At 39.7% G+C, this 16644-nt stretch overlaps 2 protein-coding genes across 5 annotated transcripts; both read right to left on the bottom strand.

Annotated features, from left to right (window-relative positions):
• Nucleotides 1-10685: 10685 nt before the first annotated feature.
• LOC105560819 (phosphatidylinositide phosphatase SAC1) lies at nucleotides 10686-15896 on the bottom strand. 4 transcript variants are annotated; one of them, XM_012010261.1, is made up of 9 exons: nucleotides 15524-15896; nucleotides 14402-14535; nucleotides 14199-14290; nucleotides 13782-14122; nucleotides 13588-13699; nucleotides 13157-13500; nucleotides 12352-12729; nucleotides 11849-12016; nucleotides 10686-11779 (listed from the first exon to the last, which is right to left on the bottom strand). In XM_012010261.1, the coding sequence occupies exons 1-9, from the start codon at nucleotides 15644-15646 to the stop codon at nucleotides 11501-11503; spliced, it is 1971 nt and encodes a 656-aa protein (XP_011865651.1). In that variant the 5' UTR covers nucleotides 15647-15896; the 3' UTR covers nucleotides 10686-11500. The 4 variants fall into 4 exon arrangements, with proteins under 4 accessions (XP_011865651.1, XP_011865652.1, XP_011865654.1 ...); XM_012010262.1 differs by having other exon boundaries at nucleotides 14402-14469; XM_012010264.1 differs by lacking the exon at nucleotides 15524-15896 and adding an exon at nucleotides 14700-14719 and having other exon boundaries at nucleotides 14402-14469.
• Nucleotides 15897-15939: 43 nt separating this feature from the next.
• On the bottom strand, nucleotides 15940-16391 carry LOC105560820. The gene is made up of 2 exons (XM_012010265.1): nucleotides 16348-16391; nucleotides 15940-16280 (listed from the first exon to the last, which is right to left on the bottom strand). The coding sequence occupies exons 1-2, from the start codon at nucleotides 16385-16387 to the stop codon at nucleotides 15940-15942; spliced, it is 381 nt and encodes a 126-aa protein (XP_011865655.1). The 5' UTR covers nucleotides 16388-16391.
• Between the last annotated feature and the right edge of the window lie 253 nt (nucleotides 16392-16644).

Raw genomic sequence — 16644 nt, 5'->3', positions numbered from 1 at the left:
GCAAACGGTTTGCTGTCGTAGCAAAATATTTAGCTATCACAACTAAAAATATTAGTTGTCCATATGCAGCTACATTTTTTTTTCCGTGTAGGATTCTAATGTGAGATAGTAGGTTTTCAACGTCCAAATTCGATCACAAATCTTTTTTCGCGACGATTACACGATCGAACAATCAATTTTTCCACTAATTGTAAACAGATTTCACTCCACGGGCAATAATTTAGCAGACACTCCGCTGTATCATATTAGGAGCCTCGTAATAAGGGACTTTTCTCTATACCACTGCGATTTTCAGTGGTATATTTAGAAAAAATGGAACTAACATATATATAACACGTAGAGGAAAGTCCTCTAATATGAGATATGATTCTAACATCAGATAGCAGGTTTTCAACGTCCTTTTGCAACGATTACACGATCTAACAATCAATTTTGCACTAGACAAATTTCACTCCAACGGCAATAAATTCATGGTGGGATGCCTATTGACTTGGCAGAAACTCTGCTATCTCATATTAGAAGCCTATCTCATAATAGGGGCCTTGCCTCTATACATATTTGTAGAAATGAAGAAAAACTAAAGCGAATAGTTCGATGTGGAAAATATGAAGTCACGTATATTTCACAATAATTATTGACGAGCGCGTTAAAAGTTTGACCGTGTATACACGGAGAAAAATAAACACAAATATTAAATTTTCATAAATTGAATATTTTTAATAAAATTTGAATATTTAATTGAATTTATAATGCAGAATTATTTCGATAATTATTTATAATACAGAATTTATTTTGATAAGAGATACTTTATGCATATAAAGAGTTTTATACACACAATTTTATATTACTGGATGCAGTGTTTCTAATGAAATAAGTTACGGCTTCGATAAAATTTATCTTTCCAAGATTATGTTATCGCATTCACGAAATAGATAAAGACACGAGTCGAACGGTAAGACAGCGCAATTCACGATTGTGGAGCCAATACATTGTGACCTATATCTTTGTAAAGTTGGACAGGCCGAGCCGTCTATCGTTCCCTCTCTTTTTCAGCATCCTTGGCAACGGACCCCCTTCATAAAACTTAATAAGCTGAAGAACGTCGGCTGCGTCGATCCCGAGGAAATTGTGGCGAGCCACCGCGCCCTCCGCGCCAAGGCTTTTATACCGCCGTTCCAGGTTCGGTATTACGAGTCACGTACCTACAGACACACATGCGCACAAACACACACACACACACACACACATGCAAATATCTTTTACAACGACCCGCGGTTATTCGCGCGCAGCAAAAGGGTGACACGCGTAAAAGGTCTCTCTCGCTACAAATCCACTTTCGCGATCACCTTGGAAGGAAGGTGTTACAAGCTGTTTCCGGCGTTACGTGTTACGTGCTTGTGCAATGTTACGACACTAACTTTCTCACCCCGCACATAAAAAAAAATTTATTTCCTAGCATTTTAATTCGGAAGTCCGTATATTTACCTGAATGCTGAAAGCGTTAAAGATATATAGACTTGAAAGGGCATTCAAATAGAGTTCTAAAGAACAGCATAATTTTAACGAAAAAAGTAAATAAAGTACATCCATTTGTCAGTTATTAAAATTTGTTCTTTAAAAGTTTCATCCCTTCCGAAAATATTCATGCTATGCATAACTTAATTTTAATAATCAGAAAATCTCTATTAAAATTACCCACACCTTTAAGTATTTCATACTGACGAAATTATGGAAGTTACATATAAATGTAACAGTTACAAAGTACTATTGTAAAAGAGAGTTTTCGAACGAGGAACAACCGCACGACGGTTTCAGAGAAATAGAAAATTTCCAAAAGACTCGAGCGGGAAAGTAGAGATAGACAAATAGAAACGGCTACCTACGGCCAGACAAATAGAGAAGAAAACGTCTAAGCTCCTTTCAGGAAGAAATTAAGCAAAAAAAATTATTTTAATCGTCAACAAATAATATCGCGACCTACTATACTTTCAATTTCGCAAATTACGAAGGGACATAATTAATGACCGAAATGACCGACAATTGCAGCTTCGAACTTTTATTTCGCGAGTCGAATTAGACAGATACATCGATACCGTCGAAAATTACATCCGCATAGGCGTACACAAACACGCAGTCTTGCACACACTCGCACACACATACACACACGCGCGCGCGCGCTATTTCGTGTGTATAGTTTACAGCCGGGGTAATATCTCGAAATCCATTAGCGCCGTTTCCGCGAACCGCAATCTTGATAATTCCACGTGGACTCGGGGCTCGAGAGTGCGGCGAGCTAGTAGGAATCAACGCCGAATGCGGAATACACATCGGCCAGATGAGCGCCCGGGAGAACGCGAGAGGGTTGCTCGGAGGACAGGGATGAAGGAGCCTGGGAGGAAAGCGCGAAAGTCAGGAGAGAAAGGGAGAGACAGAGATTCTGTGGGAAGAGGCTGAGAAAGAAAGACGGAAGGAGAGGCAGACAGAGACAGACAAACAGAGAGAGAGAGAGAGAAAGAGTGGTGTGTGTGTATATGTGTAGCTGAGAGACGAATGACTCTCTGGGGAAATTTAGGTGCGACCTCCATGTATCACCGAACCCCGCCGTAAGTAGGTACGTAACCGACGTACATACGTACGTCGCATACGTGCTGGGCGCGCGATTGTGTACGCGGATCTCGCGAGCAAGCGCGTGCCGCGCGGTTGGAGCGTGTCTTCTCGCGGAGGATCCAGACGAGAAAGAGAGAGAGAGAGAGAGGGGGGGGGAGAGAAAGCGAGAAGTACACCCGGGTACTTCCCCTCGTCGAGCGCGCAATACGCGAGACAATTAAAGTAGAAAAAGAGACGATCGATCGCGCGCGTGTTTTTCACGAGTTTCGAGAGATCGAGAAGACAGCGCCCTCCCTTCGGAGATTTTTTTTTTATAAACGAGAGATTACGCGTTTCTTCCTTTCGAAGACTTCGACCGAAAGAAAAAAAAAACAGCAGGGAAATCACGAGAGAGAATCTTAACGAGAGGAAGATTCGGCACGACTAACGAGTAGGGTGACTTGCGAGAAGCTACTCGTGGAAGATAAAACAGTCGCTTTCGCGAAGCACGAGAGACGGAGAGAGGGCGACGTAAATGGTTCCCTCCCTCCCCTCCCCCGCATCCTACGTCGATCTCTGAACTGAAGCTTTTGAGTTTTGTTGCACGTATTCGTGCTTGACTAATGATCGCAAGATCCAGATGACACCTCCGAAAGTCAATCCCGTCGTCCTCAAAACTCCCGGCTTTTTTGGGGTCTCTTTTTTTTGCAGAGTGAGAAAAATGGACGGATATCACGGAACGGCGGAACGAATGCCGGCGGAATGGTAATAAAATCGATGCCCCGGATCTGCTCCGGTTTGTAATTGAATCAAATTAATCACCCCGACCTCGAGTCCGCGCCCCGCAAACGGTCGACTCATCCGCCATCCCCAATTAATAGCGATCGGAGAGCTGGAGAACGCGACGGGCGGCGGAGAGGAAGAGGGGGCAGGTGTGGAGGGTCATCTCGGCGTTTCGTCGGAACTTCATAAAACGAATCCAATTACCTGCGACCGTTTGTCAAAGACTCAAAGCCACCGAAAAGTTTTCGGTCCCGCTCGCGGAAATGACGTCGTCTGTCGGGCGGTGTTTTCGGGTCGACCCCGTTCGACCCCGCTGTCAATGGGCGAAAATAAACGGGTTGACGAGCGCGACTGGCCGCGCGGGCTGACACGCGGGCAGAAATCGCGCGCGATAATCGCGCTACGCGAGAATCGACCGCGACGGAATTAATCGCGGGCCCGGGTTTAACCAGCGAGTTAATTACTTCAAATCGAACAAGATTCGCGAATAAAGCTCGCCCGCTGCGTGCCGTTGCCGGCATGCCGACGCGAAATGTTAATAGCGCATTCATAATTGTGATGAAAAAATTCCTTTCGTTTAGGCTCGTTTCTAGAAATACTTAACTTTTGTTACCATTCATCGTCGTATTTACTATTATTTGTTCGCGACGATGTATAATCGCGATCGTTGTCGCTCACTTTTCATTACTTATCCTGATATAATTCACGCAAAAGGATGCGCTCTCAGAAAGGATTTCTGTTACCGAGACAAAAATTATTCTTGACGCATTTATATTTCTCGCAACCTCATTTAGTATAAAAATAAGACGATATCAAAATAAAATGAATAATTCTTGTTCTTCTCTATCGAATTAAAAAAGATTGACTTACTATATTGAGACAAGAGTAACTTATACAGGGTGTCCCATTTTAACTTGGACAGTAAAATATCTCAAAAACTAAGCCCAGCAAACAAAAATGTTTCAGACAAAAGTTGTTTGGTTTCGAGAGGGACTTAAGATGGTGCCGTTAATTTGATCTTGAATAGTTGCTTGAAGGTCACGTAAACGTTACCTTCAATTTTTTTAAGGGAACCCCCTATTGTTTATTATACTGTCTTGTTCTACTAATTAATATGAACAACTATTGTCCGAAACATTTTTTGATTTGCCTAATACTTTTTTAGATATTCGAGAAAAAATTTATAACTTTTTCAATGTTTAACTTATGATATCTCGATAACTGTTTGTCGGAGGAGAAAGTAGTACAGGACTTTTTTTACTGGATTTAGTCTCAGGAATATGCTGTTACAATAGTGCTCCAATTAGTGAAACTTTTTGTGTATTGTAACATACACAAAATTTACATAGGTGTGAGTTAAAAAAGCCACGTTTTCGAAATATCTCAAATTTGTCGCCGAGCGCGCACTGACGTGCACGAAGACAAATCCCGGCGTTTTAATTTAAGCCCTTAAACGCGGCTTCTTCTTTCGAGCGAACGCGAAAGTCTGCGTATGTCGACTCGAGTGAAATATGAAGTATCGCATTGTTTGCCGTGTGTTCTTTGCCCGGTGAACCGCGCGGAGCTGCTAAGTTATGACTCGCCGCACGACAATACGCGCTCATGCCCGACAATTACGGGCCGTGTTTGAAAAATTACGAAACGATGATACCGAGATGCGAATCTGCGTGAGTTATGGACACGCGGGGCGCCTTACGTTTTCATAAATCGATCCTGACGGCACACGTGCGTCCCGCGCGCGAGATCGCGCGAGATATGGAACCTTTACGCACGTATCGGCTGCGATTTCGTTCGTGATATTCCGAGTCCACATCCATATTTTAAATCGTCTGCTGCATGTGACATTCGTTCATTTTTACTCGCGCAAGCAATGTACATATGAAAAAATTCTGATAAGAGAGGCAGACAAAGACGTGACGGGAGAAACAGAAAGATTTTAACGCGCAAAGCAGAGGAGGAAAATTTGACCATTCCCTTCTATAGCAAAATTTAGTCCTTGCGAGAAGATCGCAATTAAAATTCTCATCCCCTTGATGTATTTTAGCAGTTCGAGTAACATCGTCCAATAAGCACGAACTTTTCCTAACGTTAAATTTGCAGGTTGATTACATCCCTTAGTTCGCGTAACGTTCGCAAAATTTTCGACGGTCTCTTAAACGCAATCTGTTTTCCATTATCGTCCATTAACACAGTAGATTGTTAAATGACTTCGACTTTTAACGAGCCGTTAAAAATTGATGTTGATGAGAATTTATAGAATTATCGGCGAATTCGGCGATGTACCACGATTGCTGGTAAATCTACTGTTTCCATTCGCTGAGAAAAATGTTTTGATTGCGCCAACAATAAAGTATACAGATATGCATTTTGGCCGTGCCAATATAAAATTCTGTCACAATTGAATTTCTGGTTATCTCGATATTTTATAGTCAGCACATTTTGATAGACTTAACTGCAAGCATCTGGATTCGTGCCCTTTTACTTGAATACTTTCGAAATTATGCAATCAGTCTTTTCTTCGTGTTCTGATCGAAACATCGCGTCACTAGAACAATTACTAGAAAAAAAAGTCAGGGCGCTTCCGACAATTGTGCGTGAACGTGCGCATAACGAAACGTAAGCGAAAAGCAATTAAGATAAATATATGGAAAATGTGACTAATTGAGATTAAATGCGCATAAAGTTGAAATCGAAAAATTGATTTCATCGCAATTTAATTTGTTTATAGAAATGCGCAATTTCAGAATATTAACCTTTCAAAAAATGTGTATTTGTTTTCATATTTATTTTGTTCGTAATCTGTCTTTGTAGGATCCACCTTTCGCACCATTAATTCTATAAGTCTCATATTAGTATTTTTCGAGCGCCCAATATATTCCCCGATTATGCGACGTGTCGCGGCAATTCGCTTATGAACAAAAGATTGGAAAATTATGATGGCGTTCGCAATCGTTCGCGTCGTTATCTTCATAATCTGCTTCAATGCTGTTAATCGCGGTAGTATATTGAAATTAGAAAAAGCGTTCACACATGTTTCTGGTTTTCTAGTTTTTTTTAACGCTCCGACACGTTACTAATTTGAATTAATTCAAATAATGAAACTCAAAGTAAGTGTAGCTAATGAGATATAATATTTGTAAAATTCAACAAGTGCGTAAAAAGCACGGCATTACGTGCAGAGAAAACGAGAACACTAAAAAGTTATATACTGTTAATTATAATGCAATTAATTAATCAATGATCGATTCTTAATAAAAACTATCCGATTAACTCTCCAGTGAGAGCACTAACGTCGAATCGACGTCAATGGAGTCGAAATCGTCCCAACTGTCAGTTTATGAAAATAATTAAAAGTTTCGGAACTTTAGTTTTTGTATTAAATAAGTTAATTTGGCAGTTCTCTCCCATAAAACGTTAAAAGTATTCAGAACGTATTTTGAACGTAATAATTTTATACAAAACATAAAGCTCCAAAACTTTTTCGAAAACTGACGGTTGGAGCGCGGTTTCCATTGACGTCGATTCGACGTTGATTCGACCTTAAGCCCGTGTCACACTACGGATTGGATTAAGGGTGCGTTCCGTTTCACGCATGATGCGCATGATGCATCGTTTATCCTTGTTATTCGGCAAATGTTAAAGAAAGATAAATGATGCATTATGCGTATCATGCGTGAAACGGAACACGGCCTAAGACTGCGGATCGCGGATCACATTTCAGCCAATCAGACGAGACAGCCTCGGACCCGATTGGTTGAATTGCGATCCGCGATCCGCGATCCGCAATACGTAATGTGACACAGGCTTTACTGTTCTCGCTAGGCTGAATATATAAATATCTAGACTTCTTTTTTTCTCACAAACATTATTCTAGAAAATAAAAATGGTCTCGGGAAACAATTGGGCCTAATGAGCGCTCGCATTTGCTAGAGGATGTAGAAAACATAAAAGTGTCATGTCATTTCGCTAAAGTCCTCATATAAAAGCGCCCCGTTCCGGTCAGTGATTTAAAATCGGCACAATTTCCTTTCAGCGTTTCCAATCAGCGGATAGGATGTTTCTCCGCGAAGCCTGTTTAGTATCTTGATACAGAGAGTACGGCAGACAAAAACCTTTTATTAGTTCTGTTTCCGTTGTACGCCTTCCAGAAGTTACAATCGCGTTTTCAGAATTTCGATATAATTGACAGAATATTGATTCCTCCCGAAAGTTTCCAATACATTTGGAAAGGGTTTCAACAATGAAACGTAAAAGATGCATCATTTTTTTGTAACAAACAATATGGAATAGTCAAGGGTCGATAAACGACTGCACGTGAATGTCAAAATAAAAAATTTTGATAATAATTCATTGACTTCTAAATAGAACATTTTGATCTACACTGAGTACACTTTATCAACTGTGTATTGAATAAAAAATATATATTTTAAAAGTAAGGAAATTTAATGAAATAATATAGTCAAGACAAATATAGATAGAGAATAAAAGCTGAGTACGCAAATACGTCATTGTGTCATTGATTAAAAAAGTAGTCTAAATTATTAAAAATGTAATAAATAATATAAATCACACAATAGAATAAAGAGGTAGGAAAAACAGAAAGTCAAAGTTTCAAAGCGTAAAAATATTAACTGAGATTAATACAATTTTTCATTTTAACATCCACGTTTGTCCATTTATTCGCCCTTAACCGTTTCATATTATATAATCATTAAAAAAATAACAAGAAAGGACCCTCGAGGTTTCCGATAAAATCCGCAATTTAAATAGGATAATTTTGTAGTCCACCTTGTATAAAATAGTCAAGGAAGACGAAGTTGGCGGAACATAATGTACACGTAAAAGTGATAACAATAGTGTCAGAATTTGCTGCTAATTGGTCCCGTTCATTCTCTGAACCGTAGGTTTCTCTGAAAAACGATGTTCCGCTAAAAATAAATTACAACGCTGCGAATATCGCGCACGTGGCACTCCGCATAATTGTGTCTCTAGATACGCAATCATAATTCCACACAATTGCCGCGCAATGGTCGAATTATGTGCATCTAAAATGCAAGCCGCAAAAGAGCCCGCTTCGCGGCCACGAGACAAAGGCGCCCGCGACCGACCGATCTACTTTAATACAAACGGTAAATGACCCGCGTAACTCTTCTTCCACCGACCCTTTCCCTCTCCGACTTGGCGCAACCTTTTTGCAGCCGTGCAAAAATTGCACTCTCGCGGATTTTCGTCGTCGCCGAAATAATAAACGATTACATCTTCCTTCGCGCCGAGCACGCGCGCGGGGACCCGTATTACTGTAAACCCGAAATTATAGCGCGGATTTATGGAAAAAAAGAGAGAGAGAGAGAGAGAGTGGACCACAGGGGTTGGGGATGAAACAGGACGGAAGAATAGCGGTGTGATAAACGACGGGGCGTACATTTTGCGGGCCGAATTGCCGTCGGCCGAATTGCGAGTGTTACGAGCACGGATTACGAGCGGTTGCGCCAAATAGAAACGTTACGTTTGAAACGCATCCCGCTCTCCTATCGCTATTTCGCGTACGATCCGAAACAATCAGGATCCCGTCGATCGTGAGACAGCGAAATTCTGAATCAAGATTATGAAACAAAGTATCGAACGCTAAAAGGCCTAAAACGTTAACAAGTTGAAGACGCAGCATCGGATAAGATGCAGGGTGTCGATTCTGTATCTTACACTATAGTGAAAATGCTAAAAGTCAATAGCTTTGTCTCTTTCTAGCCCCATCCCCTTAGAAAGACAGCCCTTGGGAAAATATACCTTAGAAAATCTTAAAATTGTACTTTAGAAAAAGAAGAAATATGAAAAGTAAATTTGGACACTGTTATTTAAGGTAAACTTAAACCTTACTTTAAGAATTTAAAATAAAACTTTAAGAATTGTAAAAAATATGTGATATGATTTATAATACCGCGTGTGGTCTTCTTCTTACGAGAAAGTACTTTGCCGCGCGGCCCTCTAGCGGGAACTTCGACAGGCTTGGCTATCTAAAAATGACTTTAAGTGTCCAAAGTTACTCTAAAATTTCTTAAATAAACTTTTAACTTCTTTAAGTTAGAAGTTAAAAACTCTTAGATTTGCAAGATTACTTTTGAAAACTTTAATTTCATTTAAAGTAAATGTTCCCAAGGGAAAGCCGCTCACTTTTAGCATTTTCACTATATTGTAAGATACAAAATTGACCCCCTGAAGTAAAAAGATACAAAAACAAAAATCGTAGTGATTAGCCGATAAAATAAGCGGCTGTGATCGTTTTTGGCCGAGTTCAAATCCGTGATTACTGATAAGATATGGATAGATAGGAGTGAGGCACATTCTTTAGCACAGCAGTTGATCGTACGATTCATCTATTTGTAATCAGTATCACGTTACAATCCGAGCATCCGCAAGAAGGATAAATCATGAACGTTACATTCGACGAAGAGGCTCCGTCGTCTACACAAGTTCTTCCTCTTGTTTTTTTTCCTCTCCAGACAATGAGATACGTCTTTGAAATATTAAAAAATATTCTCTCGGCCTGACATATTTCTCGTCTACATTTAAATAGACAGACATAATTTGTGACCGCGTTGCGCGGATGTATGTACGATAAAATACAATATACATGTATGTAAATCCTAAAAACGGTATGTATACTTTGGCTCAAGGTTCCATGCCTACGGAAATTCGAACGTTCTCCACACACCGTGACTTGATTTACAGTGTTAATCCTACTTTAAGCACTTTGCGAATCAGTAACGCCCCTAGTAACCAGCGATGCACTCGGTTCGTTTATACAAATCGATCTTATTTATCTAGATTGTTTCCAAACACTTCCCAATTCCTCAATAATCAGCGTTTCTTCCTACATTCGGGGGAAAAAGTAGACGAATAAAGAGTTAGCTTTCGTCACGGAACGTCTCTTTTGAAATCTATTTTTATTTCGACTGACTTCGATTGTAAATGGTATTCTGTAACTCTCATTATAAATGGTATTTTAACCCCATTAAGATATTTATTAAAAAATCTATTTAATTCGTGTAAAAAAAATTTATAAACTTTTATTAAAATCAATCTATAAATGGAATTTCTGTTCGAAAACAGAATTAAAAATTCAATATAAAAAAAAGTATATATAAAGATTTACAATTAAATTTATTTGGAATTATTTCCAAGTTGATTTAATTTGAAAAATAAAATAAATAAAATTCTACCATTAATATAAATATTACCAGTAAACTTCTACCAGTAATATAAATATTACTGTTATTTTAAAAAATTACAAATCTTTTAATTTCAATTCTATTTAATTATATTTAAATGCCAATATAAAATTTTACTTTTAACTACGAAAGATTCAGTAAAAAAATATTTATTACGCTATAAATAACCATAAGAGTTTGGTATGTTAAAGACAGAATATTTATTTTAAAAAAAAACCAACCACCATGAGGAAAATAATTACTTCAGACTTGTACGAGAAAATTCAACGCCGGCTAATAAAAGAACTAACAAGATTCCATGAATTCTTTCAATCTCGAACTGTGAAAACCGTTCTCACACTCATCTCAGATTATTTATGGACGGTGAGTACCAAGCACGATCTGTCAATTAACCCCGTTTACGACCGCCCCACTTACCCTGCCGAAGATTAAAGACCTGACCCTTTATAATACGTCAGAAGAATTTATCGCAAAACGTCAAGCAAATTTTAAGGAACGAATGTCGTTCAAGAATAGACTCCACTATCTATTATGCGGAAAGTGCAAAATTTACCGTAACGATAATGGACACCATGCTCCTGTATAAACCTTGTACCCAAACAAAAATGCATTTGACAGATACAATTATTTGTAAACAGCGTAACTGTAAAATGCGAACACCGCCGGAAATTAATATATTAATTTCATAGAAATAGACGTTGATTGATTAATTACACGATGAAATCTATCTTTGTGTCGTGACGTAGGAATCGAGGGTACCAACCGATGTTGATAACTGTGCAAAACTAATAAATCTACAATTGCTTATCGCACCCTATCGATTATCCATATTATACAATATATATATATGTATATATATATATATACATATAATTTAAAATTCCACATAAAATCATTAATTAACTCTAAAGTAATTTTGGCCTGTCGACGTATTGCTTGCCGTGGTGGATAATGGTGGCAAAGGTGCCGGCCACCATGGCGCCCCAAAATAGTATATAGAGTAATATTTCCGTTGTGTATCGCGATGGTAAGATTACGTGAGCGACCAGCATCGAGGACGCGACTAAAAAGACGAGTGGGAATGTAGTGTAACGCCAGTTTCGCTCAGACTCCAAGGGACATTGAATGGAAGTACATTCGCCGTCCTGGACGATGTAACGACCTAAAAAGAGCTCCAGCGAATCCTGTATAGCACAAAATATCGTTACATCGCTGAAAAAAAAAGAGAGGAATGTTTTTCAAGCTTTATTTACCTGTCTATATCCATCGGCGAAGTTGTTCTTATAATATCTCGTTAAAGAATTCAAACCGTCCTTCATCGCGCCCAATTTGGTGCGTTTTCCAGTTCGCGTGAAGTCAGTCTTTAACGCCCCTGTACCTGAGTATTGGATGCTTATCACATCTGCGTTATCAGCCCAAACCTAAAAATATCAGTAAAAGAGATCAGTATCACAGCCTCCCCTGATGGTGCAAACTGTAATGTTTGCGAAAACTTTAACACTACGCTGTAAACGAACGTGGTATCCATCCGAAAGCCATTTCTACTGATAAGTAAACTTTTTTTTCAACAGCATTACTTCTATTACTTAGAAAATCAAGTTTATTCATCAAGCTATACTTTGTTATTGTTTAGTATTATAATTATTTATCATATACGTATTAAGAATATTTGTTGCTTTTCTTCCATATTAAATTTGAAACATTAACAGTAAAAGTTAAAAAATGAAATTTCCGTATATCCGAAAAAACTCAGTACCTGCTTGAAAAGATTTTCAAACGCAGGATGATCTTCCACCTTCCTAAGTATCTCTAGCCTACTCAATACTTCATTGAGAACTCGCTTCGCCAACATGCTTTGTACAACATTCGTCCGGTCTAAACAGTCGATGCAATTTGTACGGAAAACACCGTCCTGAGCCGAGAGCAACGCCCCGTCCCTCATCAACAAGAAATACCCCATCTGTTCTTGATCATGGGTTAGTCGGTCCATTAAAGTGTTCAGTTTGTCCCACCTCATTCTTCTGCATTCCGCATGAAAGTCGAAAGCCTCATATCGAATATTTTGATTGTTAATTCTTTGGACTAAATTGCGATATGCATCTTCAAGCAGTGCTTCTGGTCCACGTTGATCAATCTGTTCACAAATAAAATATATGGTATGGTTATAAATGCAAATAAGATAATGTTTATTAATGAGGAAAGTTCTTAGCCAATTCTTGGCTAAAGTAAAGGCTTTATTATGGAGATAGGATTCTAATACGAGATAGTAGATTTTCAACGTCCAAATTCAATCACAAATCTCGTTTCGCAACGATTACACAATCTAACAATCAATTTTCCACTAAATAGACTTCACTCCAAGAGCAAAAAAATTCATGGTAGGTTCAACAGATGATGTCAGTTAATTTAGCAGAAACCCCGCTCTCTCCTAATAGGAGCCTATCCCATAATAGTGGACTTTCCTATATAAATAAAAACTTGATTAAACAATGTCCTTACAGTTATCCTAATTTTATTAATATCTAAATATCGCAGACAAGTGTGGAGAAAAGGGAGCCTACCAAATTCACCAGGATTTGCTTTCCATAATGAAAGATTTGAACATCGAAGTGACGAGCGCAAGCGCTCTGGTGATCCTCGTGCGGGCTGATCTGCGGCTTGGGCTTGTACTTCAAGTTCGGCGCCTGATACCAAAACAGAGGAATGGATCCGCGCGTCTGCACGAAGGAACTGCGATCGCCGTTTATCTCAATTAGCTGCTCCGTCTCCACGTAGTTGGACACGTTCCCCGTGGCGTCTATACCGCGCGAAAATAATCTCGTGCCAGCACGATGTATACCGCGTCTAGATACAATGCCCCAGTTGAACGCAACACCGTTCACGACCACCGTGTTCAGCGAGACGACTGTGCAAATCGATCGTTAAGGTCATCGCAGAAAAGTACAGTCCTTGAAAAATTTACACGACATATACGACACGTGTCGAAGGATACAGCCATGAATAATGGGTAAACAAAATTTGTATTGCTCCGGTCGTGCGCTCAGGTCCTGCAGGAGGTATGCGTTCCACACAAACCTGGGATCTGCCCTGTCATGAAGCGGCATCTAAATGACAATACATTGTTGACTGTAAAGCCGACGCTGCATAAAACCAACGACAATTGTACACGCGCAACGACATGCTCACCTGCAAGAATTCAGGTATCGTGTTGTGCAGCCTCTGCATGGTGTGGCTGAGGTCATAGGTGTAGCTGAAGTAAAAGTAGGGTGTGTTCAAGACAGACTTGACCATCTCCAAGTATATGGCGTTACTTTGGACCTGTTTCTCAGTCAGATGCAGAGAGGACCTGGTGTAAGGTATCACGTCCGTCGAGGATATCTTGTAGATGTTGTGCCCGGCTATAGTCCCGCACATTTGAGCGTCCGTGATGACGATGAGGTAACGGCACGCCAGGAGACGTATAGTCCCCACCAGTCCCCATATTTTCCTACGGCTGGCAGTTGTTGGAATCTGACTAGCGGTGCCGACTGCGAAGGGAAGCGAGGATTTATCGTCAGCTGACTGGCTTGACTTGAAGCAAACGCAAAGTCGCCCGCTAATTACCTTGAGTGTAGATCTGCTGACTCACTCTGTCGATCACTAGCAGAACCTTGGTTCCGACCGGCTCCACGAAGAACTTCTCCGGAGTGGCATACCTTGGGTACCGGGACAACGAAAATTAGCAACCAGCGGCGAAATTGACGGCGCACTCTTTTCTTGCACGCATATCTCGAAAATACAAAGCGCACGACTGGCAGTCTACTCACAAGTACAGGCTATCGTAGACATCCGTGTTTGGCATCATATTGTCAAATGACGAGTAGATCGGGATACGCTGAGCAGATGGACGGGCAGGCGAGGAAGTGATAATAAAATAACGCCGGGAAAAATAAATTACGATCTGCGGGCGAAACGCGGCCCATATATACACATAAATAGATATAGATTTGTAGCGCGAGAGATTAACGGGGGGGAGGGGGGGAAAGACTTTGGCGCAAAATTGTTCTTATCAACTCCGATCTGGCATGATCGCGGGCTGTCAGGGCCAATCGGAACCAAAATAACCTCGGCGACTCGTTACCGCACCGTGTCTCGGACTGTCTCTTTCTTTCCACCATGCCTCGGCCCATGATGTAAGTATAAACTTTATACGAAATGTTTTATTTAACACACTTAAAATGCTTAAACCCTTGTAGTCACTTTTTAAATATTTAGAAACTGTTGTTAACTTGCATACATTTATTTCTTTGTTTTAAAAAAATTGGGCATGTGTTATACATTAAGATGTGTACGAGTTTGCCCGGTCTCATTCTACAAACAATAAATTTTTTAAAATAAATTTAAAAATTTATATTTCTTTTTATATAATTATTTGTTATATATATGTACAGGAGAAAAAGTAAAGACCGTAAAAGCGCGCGCGTTAGTGCGCGCTGTGTGTGCTAGTAAAACACTTAAAAAAGGAATAAACGTTTATAGAAAAACGTGAAAATATTGAAAAAAACGTTTTTAGTAAACGGATGTGCTAAATATACGTGTAAACGTTTAAACGTTTATTAAGTAAAAACACGTGTATTCGGAAAAACGTTTCTTATAAACGGATAGCTAATTATACGTATAAACGTGTATCCGTTTAAACGTATAATAGCGAGCCCTAATTAAAACCCTGGGTTAAGCCGATTCCAGTACCGGACAGTATAATAAATGTAAGCGAAAAAGAAACCGGAGGGACAGATGATCCCAAATAGATGTAAGTTAGGTTAAGTAACGCGTATAGAAATTAAGATAGAGTTAAGTTGATAATATAGTTAAGCTGATAATATAGTTAAGATAATAATATAGTTAAGTTAATAATATAGTTAAGAAGATAATAAAGAATGAATACTTACCCAATTTGTTGCTAACCGTAGCTTTGAGACAAAGCTAAAGGTCAGTATGGCCGAGCTGAAAGGGTCACTAAAAATCAGACGCTCCTGAGGGTACCGTCCATGGAGAATGTATAAAGGTACCATTTCATGCGCAGCATACTGCCGCAGCAACTCGCTGCTATTGGTTGAAGAATTGTTACTAGATGCTGCAAAATAAATTTCACCATATTTTGCTTCATCGCTGTGAAGTTCAATTGAACGAACAGCAAAGCAGCAGACACGCGATCTAGCCGGACAGTGCTGCTGCAGCTATTCCTTTTCCATGAGCAGCAAATATGCTTTAGTGAATTTGGATCACGTGACTAATTTGCTGCTGCTGCATGCTGCGTATGAAAAGGCACCTTAAGGTGGTATAAGGAGACCGAACTAGGTCTGGATCACGTCACCGAAAGTGGGCCGACATTTTTGCCATCCAGTGAATCAAAATTTTGCCACTTGTAGCGCTGACGTCGCCTTAAGCCTGCTACAGACTGCACGCAGCAAGCAGCAAGCGTCGAGCAGCAGCCAATCAACGAAGAGATATTTTCTACGCCACTGCTGACGCTTCCGCAAAATTCAGCAGTGTTGGATCCTCGCTGCTCGACGCTTGCCGCTTGCTGCGTGCAGTCTGTAGCAGGCTTTACGCGATTAAGAATTCGCTCATGAGTTACCGATCTTGATCTCACTGGCTCGTAGATACAGCGTATAACCTTTGTTATCTGGGGATCGATTTCTGAAACTTAGGAAAATTACAAAAGTGAGTGAATACTAGAATATTTTTAATTTCAACCTGTGAATTCGCTCACTTTTGTAATTTTCACAAGTTTCAGAGATACACAATTCCATCTCCTCATCTATTACGGACGTATCGAGCCTGCTCGAAACTTGTGAAATACGCAGTTTCAAGGAATTAATTTATATTCTGGTAAGTATATGAGTAACAATTTTTTATATTTCAGTAATCGTAGTTGGAAGAGCAAGAAACTTGAAATTATTCGCGGTTTTACGAATATCGTAGTCTCGAAATTGATATAACCTCTCGTACTCTATCATTAATATAACCACGAAAGCTTCATGCATATGACAACCATGTGTCACGTACG

This window comes from Vollenhovia emeryi, unplaced genomic scaffold (genome assembly GCF_000949405.1).
Source record: "Vollenhovia emeryi isolate VEMERY1.0 unplaced genomic scaffold, V.emery_V1.0 DF939220.1, whole genome shotgun sequence".
In the NCBI taxonomy this organism is placed as follows: domain Eukaryota; kingdom Metazoa; phylum Arthropoda; class Insecta; order Hymenoptera; family Formicidae; genus Vollenhovia; species Vollenhovia emeryi.
This window is presented reverse-complemented; position numbering and strand designations above follow the sequence as displayed.

Bases quoted from the DNA above. Each gene is read 5' to 3' on its own strand.
- LOC105560819 (XM_012010261.1), bottom strand. From the start codon at position 15,646: ATGGTACCTTTATACATTCTCCATGGACGGTACCCTCAGGAGCGTCTG. The intron at 14,536-15,523 runs GTAAGTATTCAT...TTTCGCCCGCAG, and splicing joins TACGGTTAGCAACAAATTGG to ATCGTAATTTATTTTTCCCG. The intron at 14,291-14,401 runs GTGAGTAGACTG...CCGGTACCCAAG, and splicing joins GTCTACGATAGCCTGTACTT to GTATGCCACTCCGGAGAAGT.
- LOC105560820 (XM_012010265.1), bottom strand. From the start codon at position 16,387: ATGGAATTGTGTATCTCTGAAACTTGTGAAAATTACAAAA. The intron at 16,281-16,347 runs GTGAGCGAATTC...AATTTTCCTAAG, and splicing joins AACTTGTGAAAATTACAAAA to TTTCAGAAATCGATCCCCAG.